This window comes from Triturus cristatus, chromosome 2_1 (genome assembly GCF_964204655.1).
Source record: "Triturus cristatus chromosome 2_1, aTriCri1.1, whole genome shotgun sequence".
Lineage (NCBI taxonomy): Eukaryota > Metazoa > Chordata > Amphibia > Caudata > Salamandridae > Triturus > Triturus cristatus.
The window spans coordinates 821400967-821419916 of record NC_140581.1 but is presented as its reverse complement, the minus strand read 5'-3'; the positions used below and the strand labels follow the sequence as shown (position 1 = coordinate 821419916).

Genomic DNA, 18950 nt, shown 5'->3' with positions numbered 1-18950 from the left:
ACATATTTGACAGATAAGGAGTTTTTTAGACCAACAATGATGAATGAGCCAGTGGCTTACACTAGATCCCTAGTGTCTTAATCAGACAGGTGTAGTACAAGAATGATACAATACATTTAGTAATTCGTAAGTACTGAGACCTGTCTGCTGATTTCTTCAAATTCGTTGAGGCCTCGGGTTACTGTTTTTAGAGAGTGTATCCATTTACACTCACGTTTGTTGAGGGTTATGCTGAAGTCTCCCCCTCTGGGATTGGGCTTTACCTTTTCAATGACCCACCATTTAAGACTGTTAACCGCATGGTCGAATAGCATAGCTTATCAATTAGCTATTAATTAGCTATTCGACCATGCGGTTAACAGTCTTAAATGGTGGGTCATTGAAAAGGTAAAGCCCAATCCCAGAGGGGGAGACTTCAGCATAACCCTCAACAAACGTGAGTGTAAATGGATACACTCTCTAAACACAGTAACCCGAGGCCTCAACGAATTTGAAGAAATCAGCAGACAGGTCTCAGTACTTACGAATTACTAAATGTATTGTATCATTCTTGTACTACACCTGTCTGATTAAGACACTAGGGATCTAGTGTAAGCCACTGGCTCATTCATCATTGTTGGTCTAAAAAACTCATTATCTGTCAAATATGTGTACAATTCTATGTTCATGGTCTTCATGTAATTATAACACTGTTTTTTTTTCCCCTCAATTCTATTACCATGTTTGTAATTAATTGTAAATAATTTGACATTGTTTGTCGCCCTGTCATTCGTGTTTTCCATTATCTCGGGAGTCTTTCCTCCCTTTCCCATCCCTACACCGTTTACGTACTGCCTGACGTTGCCGGTAACGTTATAATTCACGTGAACACCGTCCACCTCCCACTTTACTGTGCTTGACTCCTCGGCGACGACCGCGCACTGGCTAGGCGCGCTCCACCATAGCAATTTAAGGAACCCCCGATGTCCGCCTTAAATTCGAATTGAAACAGTAAGTGACTCTCTTGCCCCTTAATCATAACAATGGTTTAATCACAGATCCCCTGGGTGTTAGTTTAAGACGCGGCCGTGACACGTAGGCTCTGCATGGGCGAAACTTTTTTAGCTTGAGTACACCGGCTCTATTATCCCCGGTCTATTAGCTTTATTCAGAGTTGCTGTCCCTTGGCGGCACGTCTGAGCCCTGCAATTAAGTTCTTTTCTGCACGACATGTAGGTCTTGAACCGGCATACGTCTTTAGTCCCAGTATACCGGTTTATATTGGCTTTCTGGCGTCATCTCTGAGCCCTGCAATCAAGTAGTCTCGAGCGTTATGAGATATATACTCTTACTCAGGCTTCCATTTCCCTTTAATTGAGCCTTTTATTAGCAACTTTACACCTTTGTATATAGCCCCGTCCCTAATATATTTTAGGCTCCCTTGATCAACTTTAGCAGCGTGAACCTCAGGGCATAATTGGGTCCCTCACTGAGTCACGCATGTAAATTACAGCATCTAACATGGCTAGAGGCTATAAATTAGCTCCTTTTCCTTCCTACACAGTTGGTTGTAATCGCCTTTTGAAGCCTCCGGGGTGTATCCTTTGGACATTCATTGTCAAGGTAATTAATTAATTGTATTGCCTTGCAAAACTCAGAAGCTTATCAATTACACAATCATATGATCTCACACTGATTACATTGCATTGTTTTTCAAGATTGGATTGTAGAACTCATCCTACTGGACTCCATGCATGAACCGTGGATCTCACTACTCACCTGTAATTGATAGGTGAGCCCTTGTATACGTATCCATTGATTTTATCTCCTTTTTAATGCAACAACCTGATAATTGGCGCCACTTGCCTTTTAGGTTGCCCAGGCCAGTCCTGATGAAGATCCGCAAGACCGAGGCTTATTAATTCCCCTACTGGTCACAAGTCGGATCGAAACGTCGACGCCCTATCTATATTTAGTCTGTACCCAAAAACCCTTCTTTTTGTGCTACTCCAGAATTGATTTCTGCTGTGAAACAAAATTCAAGTTTACATGAATGCTTCTGGGACAGACTACCTAGGACGGTGACTTGTAACCGCTGTACCCTGCCTTGACATTAAATTCCTGATATAATGTGTTGAAGTATTTCTCTTCCTTATCTCTTCACACTTGAGCACCCTCTTTTTCACTGCACGCCTTCTTCTGGTGCAACCTTTTTTGATTGATTCATGAGATTAAATATATGGCTCTCACCAAAGTATTATTAAACAAATATATGGTGATTCCTTTCATGGTCGTTTGTTGCCCTTTTATGTTGTTTATCTCATTTAATGATATGGTTAATTGAAACATACAAGAAACAAAGTTCTTTGATTAATTCATTTTAAGTATAGGTCTAGGACCCTTGTCTTTTGTAACGCATACTACCCAGGTCCCTGACCAGATTGGGTTACCCCGTTCCTTGTAATGGGAAGAAATCATAGGCTTTTGGTAAATGTTTTTCCTCCATAAAAAAATACAAAAAAGTACGCACCAACTGTGAAAAGTAGAACCTCATCCTCCGTTTGAAGGCACTATGGATACATATAGCTGCGTCCAAAAACTCTGAAATGGCAGCTCGTCAGCCTCACGCGGATAACCAGCATGCACAATCCTGACAGTCTAGCAATGTAAGAGAGTCCTGCCCAGGAAAAAGGATAAATGTGCTGCAAGTATGCCCATGCTAGCCCACCACAGTCACATAAGGCACAACCCACAGCTGCCAAGGGCGTTTGACCCAAGTAACTGCTCACAGCACAAGCTTCCAGTGCAGACCCATCAGTCTTGTAGCAATGTCTGCAGTCTGAAATACATTCTATATGTGGAGAAGACAAAAGGGACAATATCAAAAGTAGCACCACTTACCTGCACACAAAAGCACTGATGGACCCTAATAAGAGATAGGAAAAAACAATATGTGTTGTTCTTGATCAGCTCCTCCCATAGCATGCGAGCCCAGTTGAGGGGCAAGAATCTGGGAAAAGAGAAAAAAGCGGCTTTGCATGCTAGACGCCATGTTTTGGGGATGATTTACCTCTTCGGTGATGAGGAAGAGGGAAGAGTTGATAATGGATGCAGCAGGATAAGTTTATTTTTGGGATTTAGTTCAGAAAGAAAAAAACATTCTACTGAATAAGCCATCAAAATGTTATGGATGGGAAGGTCTGATTCAGTCTGAAGCATTGGTAACTCTTCTGGCCGTGTTGGGTAGTTTTTGAGGTGATTTGTGCCAATGAAGGCAGGAAACCACTGTATGGTTGCGAAGCATGACCCCAACCACAAGGCACAGTCCAGCCCCACCAGCTGGGGCTATGCCCATGTGAAAGGGAACACAATCAAACCATATTGGCTGTCGAAGTAAATAAGACAAGAGACGGCTCAACAATACCACTAAACCTCACTCACAAGAATGAGATGAAGAGCGAAGAGTCACCCATGCACTACAGAGTTCTTGAAAAGGCAGCGTCCTCGATTATACTAGGTCCCTCCACTACAGCCAGCATTTAGGGCAAAAGTTATAAATAACGTCTAAATTTAAGAAAATAAATAGTGAATATATATTTTATGATTTCTCTCTGCTTTTGTACTCAGTAACATAAAATAACATCTCAGTCTTTCTCTGTGTTGAGCCCTCGTTGATGTAGAATGCAGTAAAGACGCCATCTAAAATCACACACGATGTCTGCCAAGCCAGGATTCAGTGTCAAATCACACATCTATTATTCGAGGTCTGGGCTTGAAATCCACATTTTGAACTCCAGCCTGATCCAAAAGGGAGTTTATTGGCATGTGGTCCAGCCTGTTGCTATCCAGGTGCATGAAGTGCATGTTGTTACCTAGAAGAAAGAGAAAAGTACAATTTAATAATTAAATATGATGTATTGATATAACTACACAATTGGAACTTTTACAATAAAAAAAAATATACATTTCAAACAGACCATGAAAGTCAAATACTTTTGTCTTGGAAGATATTGAAAGTGAGATTTCGTTCAAAAAATACATTTTTAAAACAAACACTGGCAAAGCCAATGGGTCTGATCTTGGCGGGCTGGTGCGGAACTTAATTTTTTAAAAAGATGCAAACATATGCCACAAAAATAACAAGGAAAAAAGAAAATATGCCTCCACCTGGCTGCCATATGCTTGCAATAAAAAATTGCAATTCAAGAACATTCAATGAGATGACTGTTTAACTAGTGATGTTTTTTTAAATAATAAAGCCTTCCAGTTGTACAATGCATTTTTTTAAAGATTTATTGTTTGTTACACAGACAGGAATAAATCACGATTTAACCAAGCACTGAAATCGAAGGAAGCCATAATTTCCCTTTTGTTGAGCACTACCAGGCACACCTGTTGGACCAGGAACCACAGGTACTCCTGGGCAAGGGATGGATCTGGAGAACAGTCGGGTAATGGAAAGTGGGGGATAGAGTCAGCAAGGTTTTGTTCTTTTCTAGGTCTGTGCAGAATTTGGAAACATTATTTCTGCAAGTGAAGACCCCACCTCTTGATCTGTGGCAGCACTTTCACTTTCAGTTATCCAAAGATGGTGAAGAGCGCAAGATGGTCAGTAACAATCATTAACGACTTTCCAAAGACAAACAAGTGAACATTTTTGTTGGCCCACGCTCCAGCAAGAGACTTTTTCAGCCTGACAGTATGCTATTTCTGGTTAGGCGAGACTGTGATTGACATCGAAGAGGCTAGAGCATTATTTTATTAAGACATAGGTCTTTGTGCAGTGCATACCATGAACTGATGTATTTTAAAGGTTTTTGAAATGTGATGATAAAGAGAACGGACACAGAAACAAAAGGGGATAACCAAAAGGCCGGACCCCTCCCACGTCTATCCTGTCATAATCCTGATTTTTTCGATGGGCTTTTGTTTATGATCTTGCGCTAAGGTGCCACTCGTTTTCCAAATCGAAATTGGACTCCGGGAACGTGTTTTTTGGCGATCTGAAGTTTGCGGCCTTCTCCGGCCTTGGTGCCGAACTCGGGTTGGTGAGGTGCCCGGCTGCGAATTGAACAACAGCGGCATGCCAGGCTGGGCCTGCCCCGGACCCAGTGCTTTCACTTTTGGTTTCGAGTTAAGCTACCGAGACTGATGCGTGGGAAATTGGGAGAGCTGCGCGGAGTACGGAGTGCAAGGCCTAGTCTTGAACTGTAAACAGGCCACTTTCAGTTGGCGGCCCGGATCTCCTGGCCTTCCTCCGGGTGCTGGAGGGTGCTGACCTTGCTGATCGCTGACGATGACGACGAGAGTGGACGGCGACAAACTGAAACCCAAATCTACCCGTAGGGGAGCATATTCCCAGGCCAACAATATGGACCGCTATGCACAGCCAAAGGGATCCCCTAGTGGATCGCGTAAATCGCCTGAGCCGCCCAAGGAGGCCTCGGGCGCATCATCCGAATTGACCCTGTTGGATGTCATGGGGGCCATTGAGGAGATGAAGGTGACTGTGAACCAGCAATTGGATACTCTGGCTAACAAATTGGACTCGGTGCTGATTGATGTCACCTTGGTCAGAGCGGACCTGTCGAAAACCAATGACCGGGTCGACTCATTGACCCAAGCAGCGTCGAGCCTAACGGTAGATGTGGCCGCCTTGCAGACGACGGTGCGGAGGTTGCAGCTCGCCAGTGACCTGACCGAGCGTCGCCTTGAGGACTCCGAAGGCAGGGCCAGACGGAACAACGTCCGCATTATTGGCGTGCCCGAACGGTCGGAGGAGTCTGCTGTGGATCTTTTTGTGGAGGATCTAGTGGTGACTCATCTAGCACCCAAAGGGCTGAGCAAGTTCTTCGCTGTGGAACGGGCCCACAGGATCCCGGGGGGTGCGCCCAAGGTGGGTGCCCCCCGCGGCCTATCATTGCCCGACTTTTTAATTTTCGGGATAGAGACGCTATCCTGCAGGCGTCGAGGGTGGCTGGGCCATTACGATTTGAGAACTCTAATGTTAGCTTTTACCCAGACTTTACACAAGCGGTTCAAAAGCAACGGATGGGATTCTCGGCCATCAAACGGCGCTTGAGAGACATGGAGTTCAAGTATGCGATGCTGTTCCCGGCTAGGCTGCGGGTCGAGTTGGATGGTCGCTCCCACTTCTTCGACCGGCCAGAGGCAGTGGGAGAGTGGCTGGATGCCCTGCCCAAGAGTCGGGATCGGGAGGGTCGGATGGCGGAGAGCGGAGCGGGTTTGACGGAGTAGGAATGGAACTGTGATCCTGGTGATGGACTGTATTGGTAACGTTTTGCACCTGTGGCTGCACTGGACTCCAGTTTGTAACGATTTGCCCCGTGGTATTTGGAGGTTGCGGGGGGCTTGCTGGGGCCCTTTCCTCCTTCTGGGGTTTTTTCTTGTCCTTTTTCCATATTGGGGCGACAGGCACACTGCATGTTGGGGGGGCTGTTCGGGCTCACGCAGGGGTGCAGGGAGGGGGGAGTTTTGTTGGGGTTGATGGGGGGGGGTGTTGGGGTTTGTTTGTTTGTTTCACAAGGCGGGGTAATATTTTTCGCTGTGCTATTATGATTGTGCTCCCCGGGAGGGGGATACTTTGTGCTGGGAGGGATGGGGGGTAGGGGACTGAGACTTCTTTCCTGGAATGTGAATGGGCTGGGGGACAGGATAAAGCGGGGGGTAGTCCTGCAGTTCTTGAAACGTATTTCGCCGGACATTGTGTTCTTGCAAGAAACGCACCTCATAGGGAACTCTTTTCATGCCATGAACAGACGAGGATATCGCCTCCTGGCCCATTCTGGTTTCACCTCTGGCTCGAGGGGAGTGGGCATTTTAGTCAGGACCTCTCTCCCGCTGGTGGTGGATGAGGTGCTCCACGACGACAGAGGGTGCTACACTGCGCTGGTGGGGAGGTGGGAGGGTAGATTGATTTCGCTGGTCGCGGTCTACGTGCCGCCGGGCCTGCAGACGGCCACCTTTGCTGATTTGGGGCGCCTGCTACTTGGGCTTCCGGGGGGGGTTTTGGTCTTGGGGGGGGGATTTTAACGCAGTGGTTTCCGGAGTTGAAGATCGACACCCCCCTAGGGACCTCCCTCGGGCCCAGAACTGGCTGCGGGGCTTTTTGGATACCCTGGGACTGATAGACTGCTGGCGGTTGAAACACCCTGGACAGGCGCAATATACCTTCCACTCTGGGGCCCACGGTAGTCTTTCGAGGCTTGACTATATGCTAGTGCCTGCGGCCCAAGCTGGTATGATCGGGGAAGTGCGACACTTGGCACGCGGTATATCTGATCACTCCCCTCTTTTGCTACACCTAGATATCGCCTTGGGGGCGGAGGGGAGGGTGGCGCCGATCAACCCCTGGTACCTACGAAACCCCACGATCCGTGCAGACCTGGTTAAGTCTTTGGAACACTATTTTAATGATAACGTGGGATCGGTGTCTTCCGCCATCTCCCTTTGGGAGGCCTTTAAGACGGTGCTCCGGGGCCAGGCTTATCTCTCATTTCCCATACCAAAAAATGCGAGGCGCAGGAGGTTGTTCGGCTAGAAAATGAGATCACCGAGTTGGAGAGTGAGTTGGAGCAAGGTGTTACGGATGACAGACTGCATGTGCTGGAGCTTAAGCAGGCCGACTATAAGGCGCTGGTTACTGAATCTGCTAGGAGTATGAGCAGGGAGCAACAGGGGCGATTGTACGATATGGGTGATAAGGCCGGGAAGTTGATTGCCTGGTTGGATAAGAAGGAAAGAGCGAGTCGAGTGGTGCCAGAGATTGAGAGGGTGGATGGTGTGCGTGTGACGGACCCCGGTGACATTGTTGATTGCTTTGCGGAGTATTTTCACGGGGTCTACTCTCCGGTCTCAGAGCGATCGGAGGAAGACTCTCGACTGCTGCTTCGAGACATTACTCTGCCTTCCCTATCTGATGAGGATAAAGTATTGATGGATGCGGCCCTATCGCCAGATGAGATTGCTTTGGCCATTCGTTCCATTGCCTCGGGTAAGGCCATGGGTCCTAACGGACTTCCCATCGAACTGTATAAGCTGCGCCCAGATGCGATTGCCCCGTATCTCCGGGATTTGTTCCTTGAGGCTCGGGCGGCGGGCTCCCTCCCTTCTGACCAACGTCTTGCTACTATTGTTGTTATCCACAAGGAAGGGAAGCCGCGGGATCGGTGTACTTCTTACAGGCCTATCTCTTTGTCAAAAACGCGGAGCCCAAAATCCTCGCCAAGGTACTGGCCAATCGTCTGATCCGGGTTGTGGGCGACCTGATTCATCAGGATCAATCCGGTTTTATACCCCATCGCAATACCGCTTTGAACCTGCGGCGACTGCATGGCATCCTTGCTCGCGCCCCATTCATTCGTGAGCCGGCCATCTTGGCGTCCTTGGACGCTACCATGGCGTTCGACACCTTGGAATGGCCATACATCTGGGCGGCGTTGGCGAAGTTTGGGTTCGGCCCGGGGTTTATCGGTTGGGTGAAATTGCTTTATGACAACCCACTGGCACAGGTAGTGGTCAACGAACGGGTGTCGGCTCCCTTTGTTTTGGGTAGGGGCACCAGACAGGGATGTCCACTAGAGCCTCTTCTCTTTGCGCTTTGCTTGGAGCCCCTTGCGGAATGGTTGCGGTGGCACCCCTCGATACGTGGCCTTAGATGGACGCCGGAATACGAGGATCGTGTTTCCCTATATGCGGACGATATCCTCTTGTATCTTGCATCTCCGCGTAAATCGCTCATTGTATTGGTGGATGTGTTGAGCTCCTTTGGTCGCAACTCCGGATTGGTAATTAACTGGGCTAAGTCTTGTGTATACGTTCTCTCCGGGGAGGCCCCCCCCCTTCCGCGGGGGTGCCCTATCCCGATTGCGGAGTCGGGGTTCACGTATTTGGGTATCTTTATAACCCTGGATCTGGTGGCCCGGTATGAACGGAATCTTCTCCCCCCCCTTCAGCGCCTAAGGGCGGATGTGGTGGGTTGGCGGCGGCTGCCGCTCTCGCCGCTCGGCCGGGCAGCATTGTTCAAAATGATGTCGCTACCACGTTTTTTGTACGCCCTGCAGAATACTATGGACGTAGTGCCGGCCCGTTATTTTCGGGAGGTGGAGTGTCTCCAGCGTCGATTGTTTTGGGATGGGCGGCCGCGGATTGCTCTTGCTAAACTGACCCTACCGTGGTATGACGGGGGGGGTCGCCCTCCCTGACATTAAGCGATATTACTGGGCCTCCCAGTTGGCTGCCGTCAATCACGGGATGTATGGCCCTGCTTTGAACCCGGCTTTTGAGATGGACAAATTGCTACTGCCAGGCGGAGACTATAATCGAGCACTATACTCGGGGTCCCTTGATGCGCGGTTGACGGGCCCGACGTGGGTCGCAGTGCAGGTGTGGCATGCAGCAAATGCGGCGATGGGGTGGAGGGATCGCTTGACTCGGGCTACGCCATTGTACGCGTCCCAGCGTTTGGGTTGTCTGTATACTACGAAAGGCTTCGGGAAGTGGGATACGATTGGTATCAGCACGGTAGGGGATCTCTGGACGAAAGGGAAATTCAAGACGTTCGACATGCTGAAAACGGAAAACCAGTTGAATGATAGGGAATACTATCGGTATGTTCAAGTTCATCATGCCTTGTGGAACTGTGATCCTGGTGATGGACTGTATTGGTAACGTTTTGCACCTGTGGCTGCACTGGACTCCAGTTTGTAACGATTTGCCCCGTGGTATTTGGAGGTTGCGGGGGGCTTGCTGGGGCCCTTTCCTCCTTCTGGGGTTTTTTCTTGTCCTTTTTCCATATTGGGGCGACAGGCACACTGCATGTTGGGGGGGCTGTTCGGGCTCACGCAGGGGTGCAGGGAGGGGAGAGTTTTGTTGGGGTTGATGGGGGGGGGGGGGGTTGGGGTTTGTTTGTTTGTTTCACAAGGCGGGGTAATATTTTTCGCTGTGCTATTATGATTGTGCTCCCCGGGAGGGGGATACTTTGTGCTGGGAGGGATGGGGGGTAGGGGACTGAGACTTCTTTCCTGGAATGTGAATGGGCTGGGGGACAGGATAAAGCGGGGGGTAGTCCTGCAGTTCTTGAAACGTATTTCGCCTGACATTGTGTTCTTGCAGGAAACGCACCTCATAGGGAACTCTTTTCATGCCATGAACAGACGAGGATATCGCCTCCTGGCCCATTCTGGTTTCACCTCTGGCTCGAGGGGAGTGGGCATTTTAGTCAGGACCTCTCTCCCGCTGGTGGTGGATGAGGTGCTCCACGACGACAGAGGGTGCTACACTGCGCTTGTGGGGAGGTGGGAGGGTAGATTGATTTCGCTGGTCGCGGTCTACGTTCCGCCGGGCCTGCAGACGGCCACCTTTGCTGATTTGGGGCGCCTGCTACTTGGGCTTCCGGGGGGGGGGTTTGGTCTTGGGGGGGGATTTTAACGCAGTGGTTTCCGGAGTTGAAGATCGACACCCCCCTAGGGACCTCCCTCGGGCCCAGAACTGGCTGCGGGGCTTTTTGGATACCCTGGGACTGATAGACTGCTGGCGGTTGAAACACCCTGGACAGGCGCAATATACCTTCCACTCTGGGGCCCACGGTAGTCTTTCGAGGCTTGACTATATGCTAGTGCCTGCGGCCCAAGCTGGTATGATCGGGGAAGTGCGACACTTGGCACGCGGTATATCTGATCACTCCCCTCTTTTGCTACACCTAGATATCGCCTTGGGGGCGGAGGGGAGGGTGGCGCCGATCAACCCCTGGTACCTACGAAACCCCACGATCCGTGCAGACCTGGTTAAGTCTTTGGAACACTATTTTAATGATAACGTGGGATCGGTGTCTTCCGCCATCTCCCTTTGGGAGGCCTTTAAGACGGTGCTCCGGGGCCAGGCTTATCTCTCATTTCCCATACCAAAAAATGCGAGGCGCAGGAGGTTGTTCGGCTAGAAAATGAGATCACCGAGTTGGAGAGTGAGTTGGAGCAAGGTGTTACGGATGACAGACTGCATGTGCTGGAGCTTAAGCAGGCCGACTATAAGGCGCTGGTTACTGAATCTGCTAGGAGTATGAGCAGGGAGCAACAGGGGCGATTGTACGATATGGGTGATAAGGCCGGGAAGTTGATTGCCTGGTTGGATAAGAAGGAAAGAGCGAGTCGAGTGGTGCCAGAGATTGAGAGGGTGGATGGTGTGCGTGTGACGGACCCCGGTGACATTGTTGATTGCTTTGCGGAGTATTTTCACGGGGTCTACTCTCCGGTCTCAGAGCGATCGGAGGAAGACTCTCGACTGCTGCTTCGAGACATTACTCTGCCTTCCCTATCTGATGAGGATAAAGTATTGATGGATGCGGCCCTATCGCCAGATGAGATTGCTTTGGCCATTCGTTCCATTGCCTCGGGTAAGGCCATGGGTCCTAACGGACTTCCCATCGAACTGTATAAGCTGCGCCCAGATGCGATTGCCCCGTATCTCCCGGACATGTTCCTTGAGGCTCGGGCGGCGGGCTCCCTCCCTTCTGACCAACGTCTTGCTACTATTGTTGTTATCCACAAGGAAGGGAAGCCGCGGGATCGGTGTACTTCTTACAGGCCTATCTCTTTGTTAAACGCGGAGCCCAAAATCCTCGCCAAGGTACTGGCCAATCGTCTGATCCGGGTTGTGGGCGACCTGATTCATCAGGATCAATCCGGTTTTATACCCCATCGCAATACCGCTTTGAACCTGCGGCGACTGCATGGCATCCTTGCTCGCGCCCCATTCATTCGTGAGCCGGCCATCTTGGCGTCCTTGGACGCTACCATGGCGTTCGACACCTTGGAATGGCCATACATCTGGGCGGCGTTGGCGAAGTTTGGGTTCGGCCCGGGGTTTATCGGTTGGGTGAAATTGCTTTATGACAACCCACTGGCACAGGTAGTGGTCAACGAACGGGTGTCGGCTCCCTTTGTTTTGGGTAGGGGCACCAGACAGGGATGTCCACTATCGCCTCTTCTCTTTGCGCTTTGCTTGGAGCCCCTTGCGGAATGGTTGCGGTGGCACCCCTCGATACGTGGCCTTAGAAGGACGCCGGAATACGAGGATCGTGTTTCCCTATATGCGGACGATATCCTCTTGTATCTTGCATCTCCGCGTAAATCGCTCATTGTATTGGTGGATGTGTTGAGCTCCTTTGGTCGCAACTCCGGATTGGTAATTAACTGGGCTAAGTCTTGTGTATACGTTCTCTCCGGGGAGGCCCCCCCCCTTCCGCGGGGGTGCCCTATCCAGATTGCGGAGTCGGGGTTCACATATTTGGGTATCTTTATAACCCTGGATCCGGTGGCCCGGTATGAACGGAATCTTCTCCCCCCCTTCAGCGCCTAAGGGCGGATGTGGTGGGTTGGCGGCGGCTGCCGCTCTCGCCGCTCGGCCGGGCAGCATTGTTCAAAATGATGTCGCTACCACGTTTTTTGTACGCCCTGCAGAATACTATGGACGTAGTGCCGGCCCGTTATTTTCGGGAGGTGGAGTGTCTCCAGCGTCGATTGTTTTGGGATGGGCGGCCGCGGATTGCTCTTGCTAAACTGACCCTACCGTGGTATGACGGGGGGGTCGCCCTCCCTGACATTAAGCGATATTACTGGGCCTCCCAGTTGGCTGCCGTCAATCACGGGATGTATGGCCCTGCTTTGAACCCGGCTTTTGAGATGGACAAATTGCTACTGCCAGGCGGAGACTATAATCGAGCACTATACTCGGGGTCCCTTGATGCGCGGTTGACGGGCCCGACGCGGGTCGCAGTGCAGGTGTGGCATGCAGCAAATGCGGCGATGGGGTGGAGGGATCGCTTGACTCGGGCTACGCCATTGTACGCGTCCCAGCGTTTGGGTTGTCTGTATACTACGAAAGGCTTCGAGAAGTGGGATACGATTGGTATCAGCACGGTAGGGGATCTCTGGACGAAAGGGAAATTCAAGACGTTCGACATGCTGAAAACGGAAAACCAGTTGAATGATAGGGAATACTATCGGTATGTTCAAGTTCATCATGCCTTGTGTTCCGTGTTCTCAGACGTGGCGGCTATTCCGGAGCATTCCCCGTTGGAAGACAGAATATTGGACGGCTATGTGCCGGATAGCACCATTTCATTGATTTATAAAAAGCTTATCAATGACCGAATGGGTTTGCTGGCCTCATTGCGGGAGACATGGATTGCAGACGGTATAGAACTGGACAACGAGGATTGGGTGTCAGCGGTGGCCTCCCCGAAAGAGGTGGCTATCCCGGCCCGATTGCGGTTCGTCCAGCTTAAGATACTGCATAGAGTGTACGTCACGGGGCCCGGCCTGATGCGTATGGGGTATTCGGTGAATGGTTTGTGTAAGCGAGGCTGTGGGCTACTGGGGACTTTTCTCCATATCTTGTGGGAGTGTCCGGAGGTGACTCGGTTTTGGTGCAGAGTGCATGCGGTGTTGGAAGAAGTCACGCATGTTGCCTTGTTACCGGAGGCACGTAGATGCTTGCTGAATGTCTGGGAGCCGACTGATTACAATGTGACGCAGACGTAATGGGTGACCCTAGGCTACATGATAGCGAAGCGTGACATCGCACGACTGTGGGGCTCCCAGAGGCCGCCAACGGTCTCCGAGTGGAAGGAACACATGGACTGGTGTATGTTTAGAGAGAAAACGGTGTATGTGGCGAGAGGCAAGCCTGGGAAGTGGATTAAGGTGTGGGGTCCCTGGAACTCCTATCGTGGAGGTATTTGCGCCCCGCCCCAGACGCGTGAGATGGACGCCGCTCTGTCTCCCTAGCCCCCGCATTCCTGTATGCTCCTGCGACATGCGACTTTGTCGCTTCTGCCTTGCCCCCTCCCCCCCCCTCTGTCTACCCGGGTTGGTTTACTCCCTCGATACGAGGAGCACATGTTTCTGCCATTAACCTCCTCTGCCTTGTGAGTTTGATGTTTTCTGTTTTTAAAAAATATGAAACCTTTCCTGTTTGTTTAGGGACTGCGGCTGTGGCTGACTGCGATGATTAGCACTTTAGTAACTCTTTTGCTGCTTCATTGATGTGCATGTTAAGTCGTGCCTATGTTTACACTGCGTTTAGCGGCCGGCCTGTTGGTTGTAGGCCCATACTTGTATCTTTTCGGAATTGTAATAAAGGTTTAAAAAAAAAAAAAAAGGCCGGACCCCTGATGGTATCAATGATGTCCTATGAAATATGGCGATTGATCGCAGCCTGAACTTGCTTTTAGATGTTGAAAGATCTCCCCTCTGAAATACTAAGTTACTGGCATGACATTTTCATCTATGTACAGGCGAATCGGTTTTCTTTTGAGTTTACCCATTCCATAGAAGAGTTCAGGAAATGGTGTGGTGACACTGGAACACTCAGGTGTCTCAGTTTGTACAATTAATTGGCATAGTACCTGCCATATGAAACTCAGGATGCAGTCTATATCTGCAATCACAATTTTTGTTAATTCACCTTGTCTGACATCACAAAATAATGTGGTTTGAGGACAACTTTTGCAAGCCAAAGGCACACATGTGTATACTGGCGTAAAGCAGAAGACATTTTGTAACTTGTCAAACTTAGTGCCTATCATCATATTGATGCTGGCTCCTGCATCAACGAAACAAGACAATTTATACTGTCAATGTCCTGTACCAGTTCTCTGATGTCATCATCCTCAGTAACAAGACTCTTGTGGCTAAAGAATATTTTTGCAATGCATGGTGGCGTATGCTCTCAATGTATAGGAGAGCTGCTGCCAGATCCCATTTCAGTTAGTTATCTCGCTTGGGGTTGTGATATTCATGAAGGATCCGTTTTGTTTTTCTTTGCAAAGGTTCTGGTTTTCACAGGAACCGTGGGCTGATCTGGAATGGTAAAGGTGGAGATGTCCTTTTCTGTTAGATGCATTGTATTTATCTTGAAGTGGCGGGTAGTGTCAAGACGGGATGACGTTATCCACAGCAGGGCCAGTCTCCTCTTGGCTCTTATGTGCACAAGTGTTTGATGCAAGAGAACAATCACTACAGCCGTCCACAGTATGTTGTTTATACATTACTTCAGCCAAACCATGTGCCGAGAGACCTGTACAAGCTAGGGTCACACAGTCTTCAAGTTGCTTACGCTCCTGAAAGAGTCTTTCCCCCTGAACTGGGGGATTCACATGCAGCTATGAGCTGAACATATTCTGACAAAGTCTACTTTAATTCTGTACAAGTGCCAGTGTCACCCAAAGAGTTCCAAGACAATGTTCTGGGAGTTAGAGAAAACAAGCGCTCTTTCATCTGTGTTGCAAACAGGGTCAATGTAGATTTGGAAGTGCTTCACCCACTGCACTCATCTTGGGGCCAGACTTCACGATTCACCTGTGTTTAAAGGAGGAGGCATGCCCACTGCGACAGCATCTTCAGCCGCATGAACAATGTTGGTGGCATCTTTGACACTCAAGGCTTCCGCACACTCCCCTTGGGCGAAGCAGCACCTACTTTGGCTGCATAAAGAACCATGGCATCCTCCTAAGATAACATGACTGCATAAAAAGCAAACTATGACAGCCAACAGACTTGGAGCACTCACAGGGTCTCAATACCAGGATAGAATTCAACAAACACTGACATGAGCACCAGGTGCAATCAAACAGGAACACCTCTTTATTATTGAATTATTTTTTTATGTACTCATATCATCATTATTGCAACGTAAGGTGCCTTCAGTAAACACTTGACGACCCTTAGCCTATTGCATACAGTCACTGGCTCATGCCACTCAGCCTAGAACAGATCTCTGGTTTATGGCTGTGTCCAGGTGTAATCATAGAACCGCTCCTCATTAGATTGCCTATTCAACCCTCATATCGGCCCACCTTAGGTAGTCAGCCCAGATTTTCTTTTCCTTAGCCCCTCCAGGTCTACCGACCATATCCATTCGACAATTATAGCTGACTGCTTGAAGCCAGTCCCCTATTCTTGGGGATATCAAGTCTGTCCATCGTTTACAAATCTCCCTCCTAGCCAAAATGATCAGATAAAATAGCAAAGCCTGCTGTAACCATAACTGCAATTTTCTGGGAGAAATGTTCACCCCATTAAGACCAGAGTTGGGCTCAAGCTTATATTTGTCCAGAGGATATCCCCAACCACCTCCTCAACGATTCGCCAGAAAGATTTAATCTCTAGGCATGTAAAAAAAAACATGTTAGTCAACCGCTTTTAGAAGGCCACACCTAGAACATCTGGAGGTAGGTTACTGTACAAACTTAGCAATCTTTTGAGGAGTCCAAAACAGTCTAATGATAGTGAAGAAGTGATTATGTTTCAACTGAGTAAAGTAATTTTTAAGATCTTTCCCAGACTTTTTATGCATCGGTCTCATTGATATCTTCTTCCAAGACTGAGTACGGGGCCTTCAATTTTCTATCCTCTGGGTCATGCAGCTTCCAATACCTCTGAGCCTCCTCTTTAGCCTTTGGAGCTCCATCGTGCAATTCTGACTCGGTCTCCCACACTCCGCCTATCTCCTCTAAACTGGCTGTGAACCAAGAAGCCAGCTGAATATATTTAAATCTAGAAAGGGAGTTCTGGGTCTTAGCTGCTAAACCTTCCCAAGGGAGAATGCCCTGAGTTGTTATTAGCTCCCCCCAAACCTTAATCCCTGCCCCCCGCAGGGGAGCTCTCAGTCCATCCTTCAGACACTCTGGGGTGACCGGGGAGTCCCAAATTGGTGAGAAATCTGAGTAGTAACCCATATCCAATCCCTTATTCACCCCGAGCCAGAGGAGGAGAGCCACCTTCAAGACCTTCAAGCGAACCTTCTTAAAACATTTCTTTGCACCAAATTTACACAAGAATCCTTTGGAACCACTCTCCCTTACCATCTCTCCCAGCACTGCCCCCCATGTTGACGCCACTGGTTTACCCAGAAGAATCCTGCAGTTTTTTAACTAAAAGGCCATACAATAAAGCTTCAAATTTGGGTGGCCGAGCCCCCCTTCTCTAACCTACAGCATAGCTTTTTCCATGCAAGCCTGGCCCCCCTAGACGCCCATATGAAGCCTCCTATTTTTTCCAGAATCCTATCCAATACTGAGGCTGGGAAAGTTACAGGAATACACTTAAACATATAAGTGAGTTTGGGTAATATCACCATTTTGACAAAATATACTCGCCCATATATTGTGAGTGGGAGGTTCCTCCATCCAGACAGTAAACTGTCCACCTTCTTTCGCACCCTCTCCAAGTTGAACTTCGGGATAGCCTCCAAAGGGTTTAAGATCGTGATACCCAGATAACTAATCTTAGCTTGCACTTTCCCTTTCCAGACTGGTGTATTCCATTACATCACCTCCGACTTCACATTGTTCACTAAATAGTCTGAGAAGGCCCCAAACTCCTTTACCAGAAACTCCACCCTAGGGATAGTGCTTGAGGTGTAGATTATTAGGTCATCCACATACGGTGCAATTCTGTTGTTGAACTGCGATGCCGTGAAGGGAATGGCCTGCCCATCAGTGCGCAGGAGCTGTGCAAGTGGCTCAATATAGATATAGATATTAAACAATAATGGGGTGAAGGAGCAGCCCTACCTAGTACCCCCTGATTTGGAGAAATTCTCAGAAAGTGAGCCATTAAGGAGGATCCAAGCATTTGTTTTCTCTTGGAGCCCCTGTAACATAGAGACAAAACGTCGACTAAAATCCGAATCAGGTCGTCTACGAATGATTTAGCACCAGGTGTCCCACGAACATGCGATGCACTAAGGGCGATGTAGGCGGTCCCCTTCCATCCGCGCTCCGGTCCCCAAGCGAGTGGCTCTACGCACCAGCGCCAAAAGAGGCCAACTCTTTTTTTTAACTATTTACAGAGACTAGCAAATTGATGGCTTAATTACTAGTAACATGTTCTGCTCTGCCTCGTTGCTTTCTCATCTCTGAGTCTAGGGAGGCTCTGATGCTTTTCAGATACACTACCTTCTGCCGAGCACAAGCAGCAGCAGAACTGGTGTAACCACTTGGGTGCTACCTGAAGATTCCTATGGGACATCCAGGCCTAGGCTACTGCAGCCCGGTACAGCAGAGCCTTGAGTCTGATTTAGTAATGGCTGGAGGTACTGCACCTTTGTGAAAGTCTGTTCAACTACATTCTGACTCAAGAGGAAATCTAGTTATGGCTGTGGTACTGTATCTTTGAGGAAGATTCTTCAAGGACTTACGCTTGATTCAAGAGGGACTTACAATAACGGCTTGTAGTACAACGGTATGTGCAAACATTCCAAGTCTTGCCATTTCCTAACTTCGCAAAGAACTTCATCCACCCTGATGAGATTATACATGAATTGAAAGAATGAAAGTACTATACTCCAGCTACAAACTCACACATTGTCATTAATTTTATACAGTAAGGTCTAGGAGATTTAAGGTCATTCCAGACTGCGGCACATCTTGAAATAGTTATGTTGGCTATCACAGAATGGAATTACATGTTCTGCGAGGTTTGAGATGATCACAGGCTCTCTGGTGTGACTTGTTATTGAATTGCAGGGATCACTCAAGTTATATTCTCTTTTATGTGCATCAACATTTGGTGTGATTTACTGTGCTAACACATGCTAATATTTGTGTGTGTCTACGTCAGCATATTAAAGCCAGGCCTACTTGCTTTGCCAATACTTGTTTTGGGGAAGTAGCAATCCTGGTGAGCAAGTGATAGTAAATAATACAAACAATTAAAGTTATAAGGTTTCAATAGTGTGCCTACTCTAGTTATTACCCACAAGCTGACAGACACAATGTAAACCACTGAACAATACCTCTGCTTTTTTATAAACTAATATTGCATTATCGTGACACACATACTGGATATACATTTTTTACAACATTTGTACTAGTTGCCTGGAAATTAAATGCACTGAAACAGATGGAACACATTAAGTATGACATTACTATTTAACTGGAGGAAAGGAAT

At 48.6% G+C, this 18950-nt stretch overlaps 1 protein-coding gene across 1 annotated transcript in view; it reads right to left on the bottom strand.

The window, feature by feature from the left end:
• Positions 1 to 3081: 3081 nt before the first annotated feature.
• The window catches only part of PRXL2C (peroxiredoxin like 2C), a 71046-nt gene continuing 55177 nt past the window's right edge, over positions 3082 to 18950 (bottom strand). Inside the window, exon 6 of the mRNA XM_085632851.1 lies at positions 3082 to 3851. Within this exon, the coding sequence (XP_085488977.1) occupies positions 3724 to 3851 (128 nt within the window). The 3' untranslated portion in view covers positions 3082 to 3723. The remainder of the gene's footprint in view (positions 3852 to 18950) is intronic.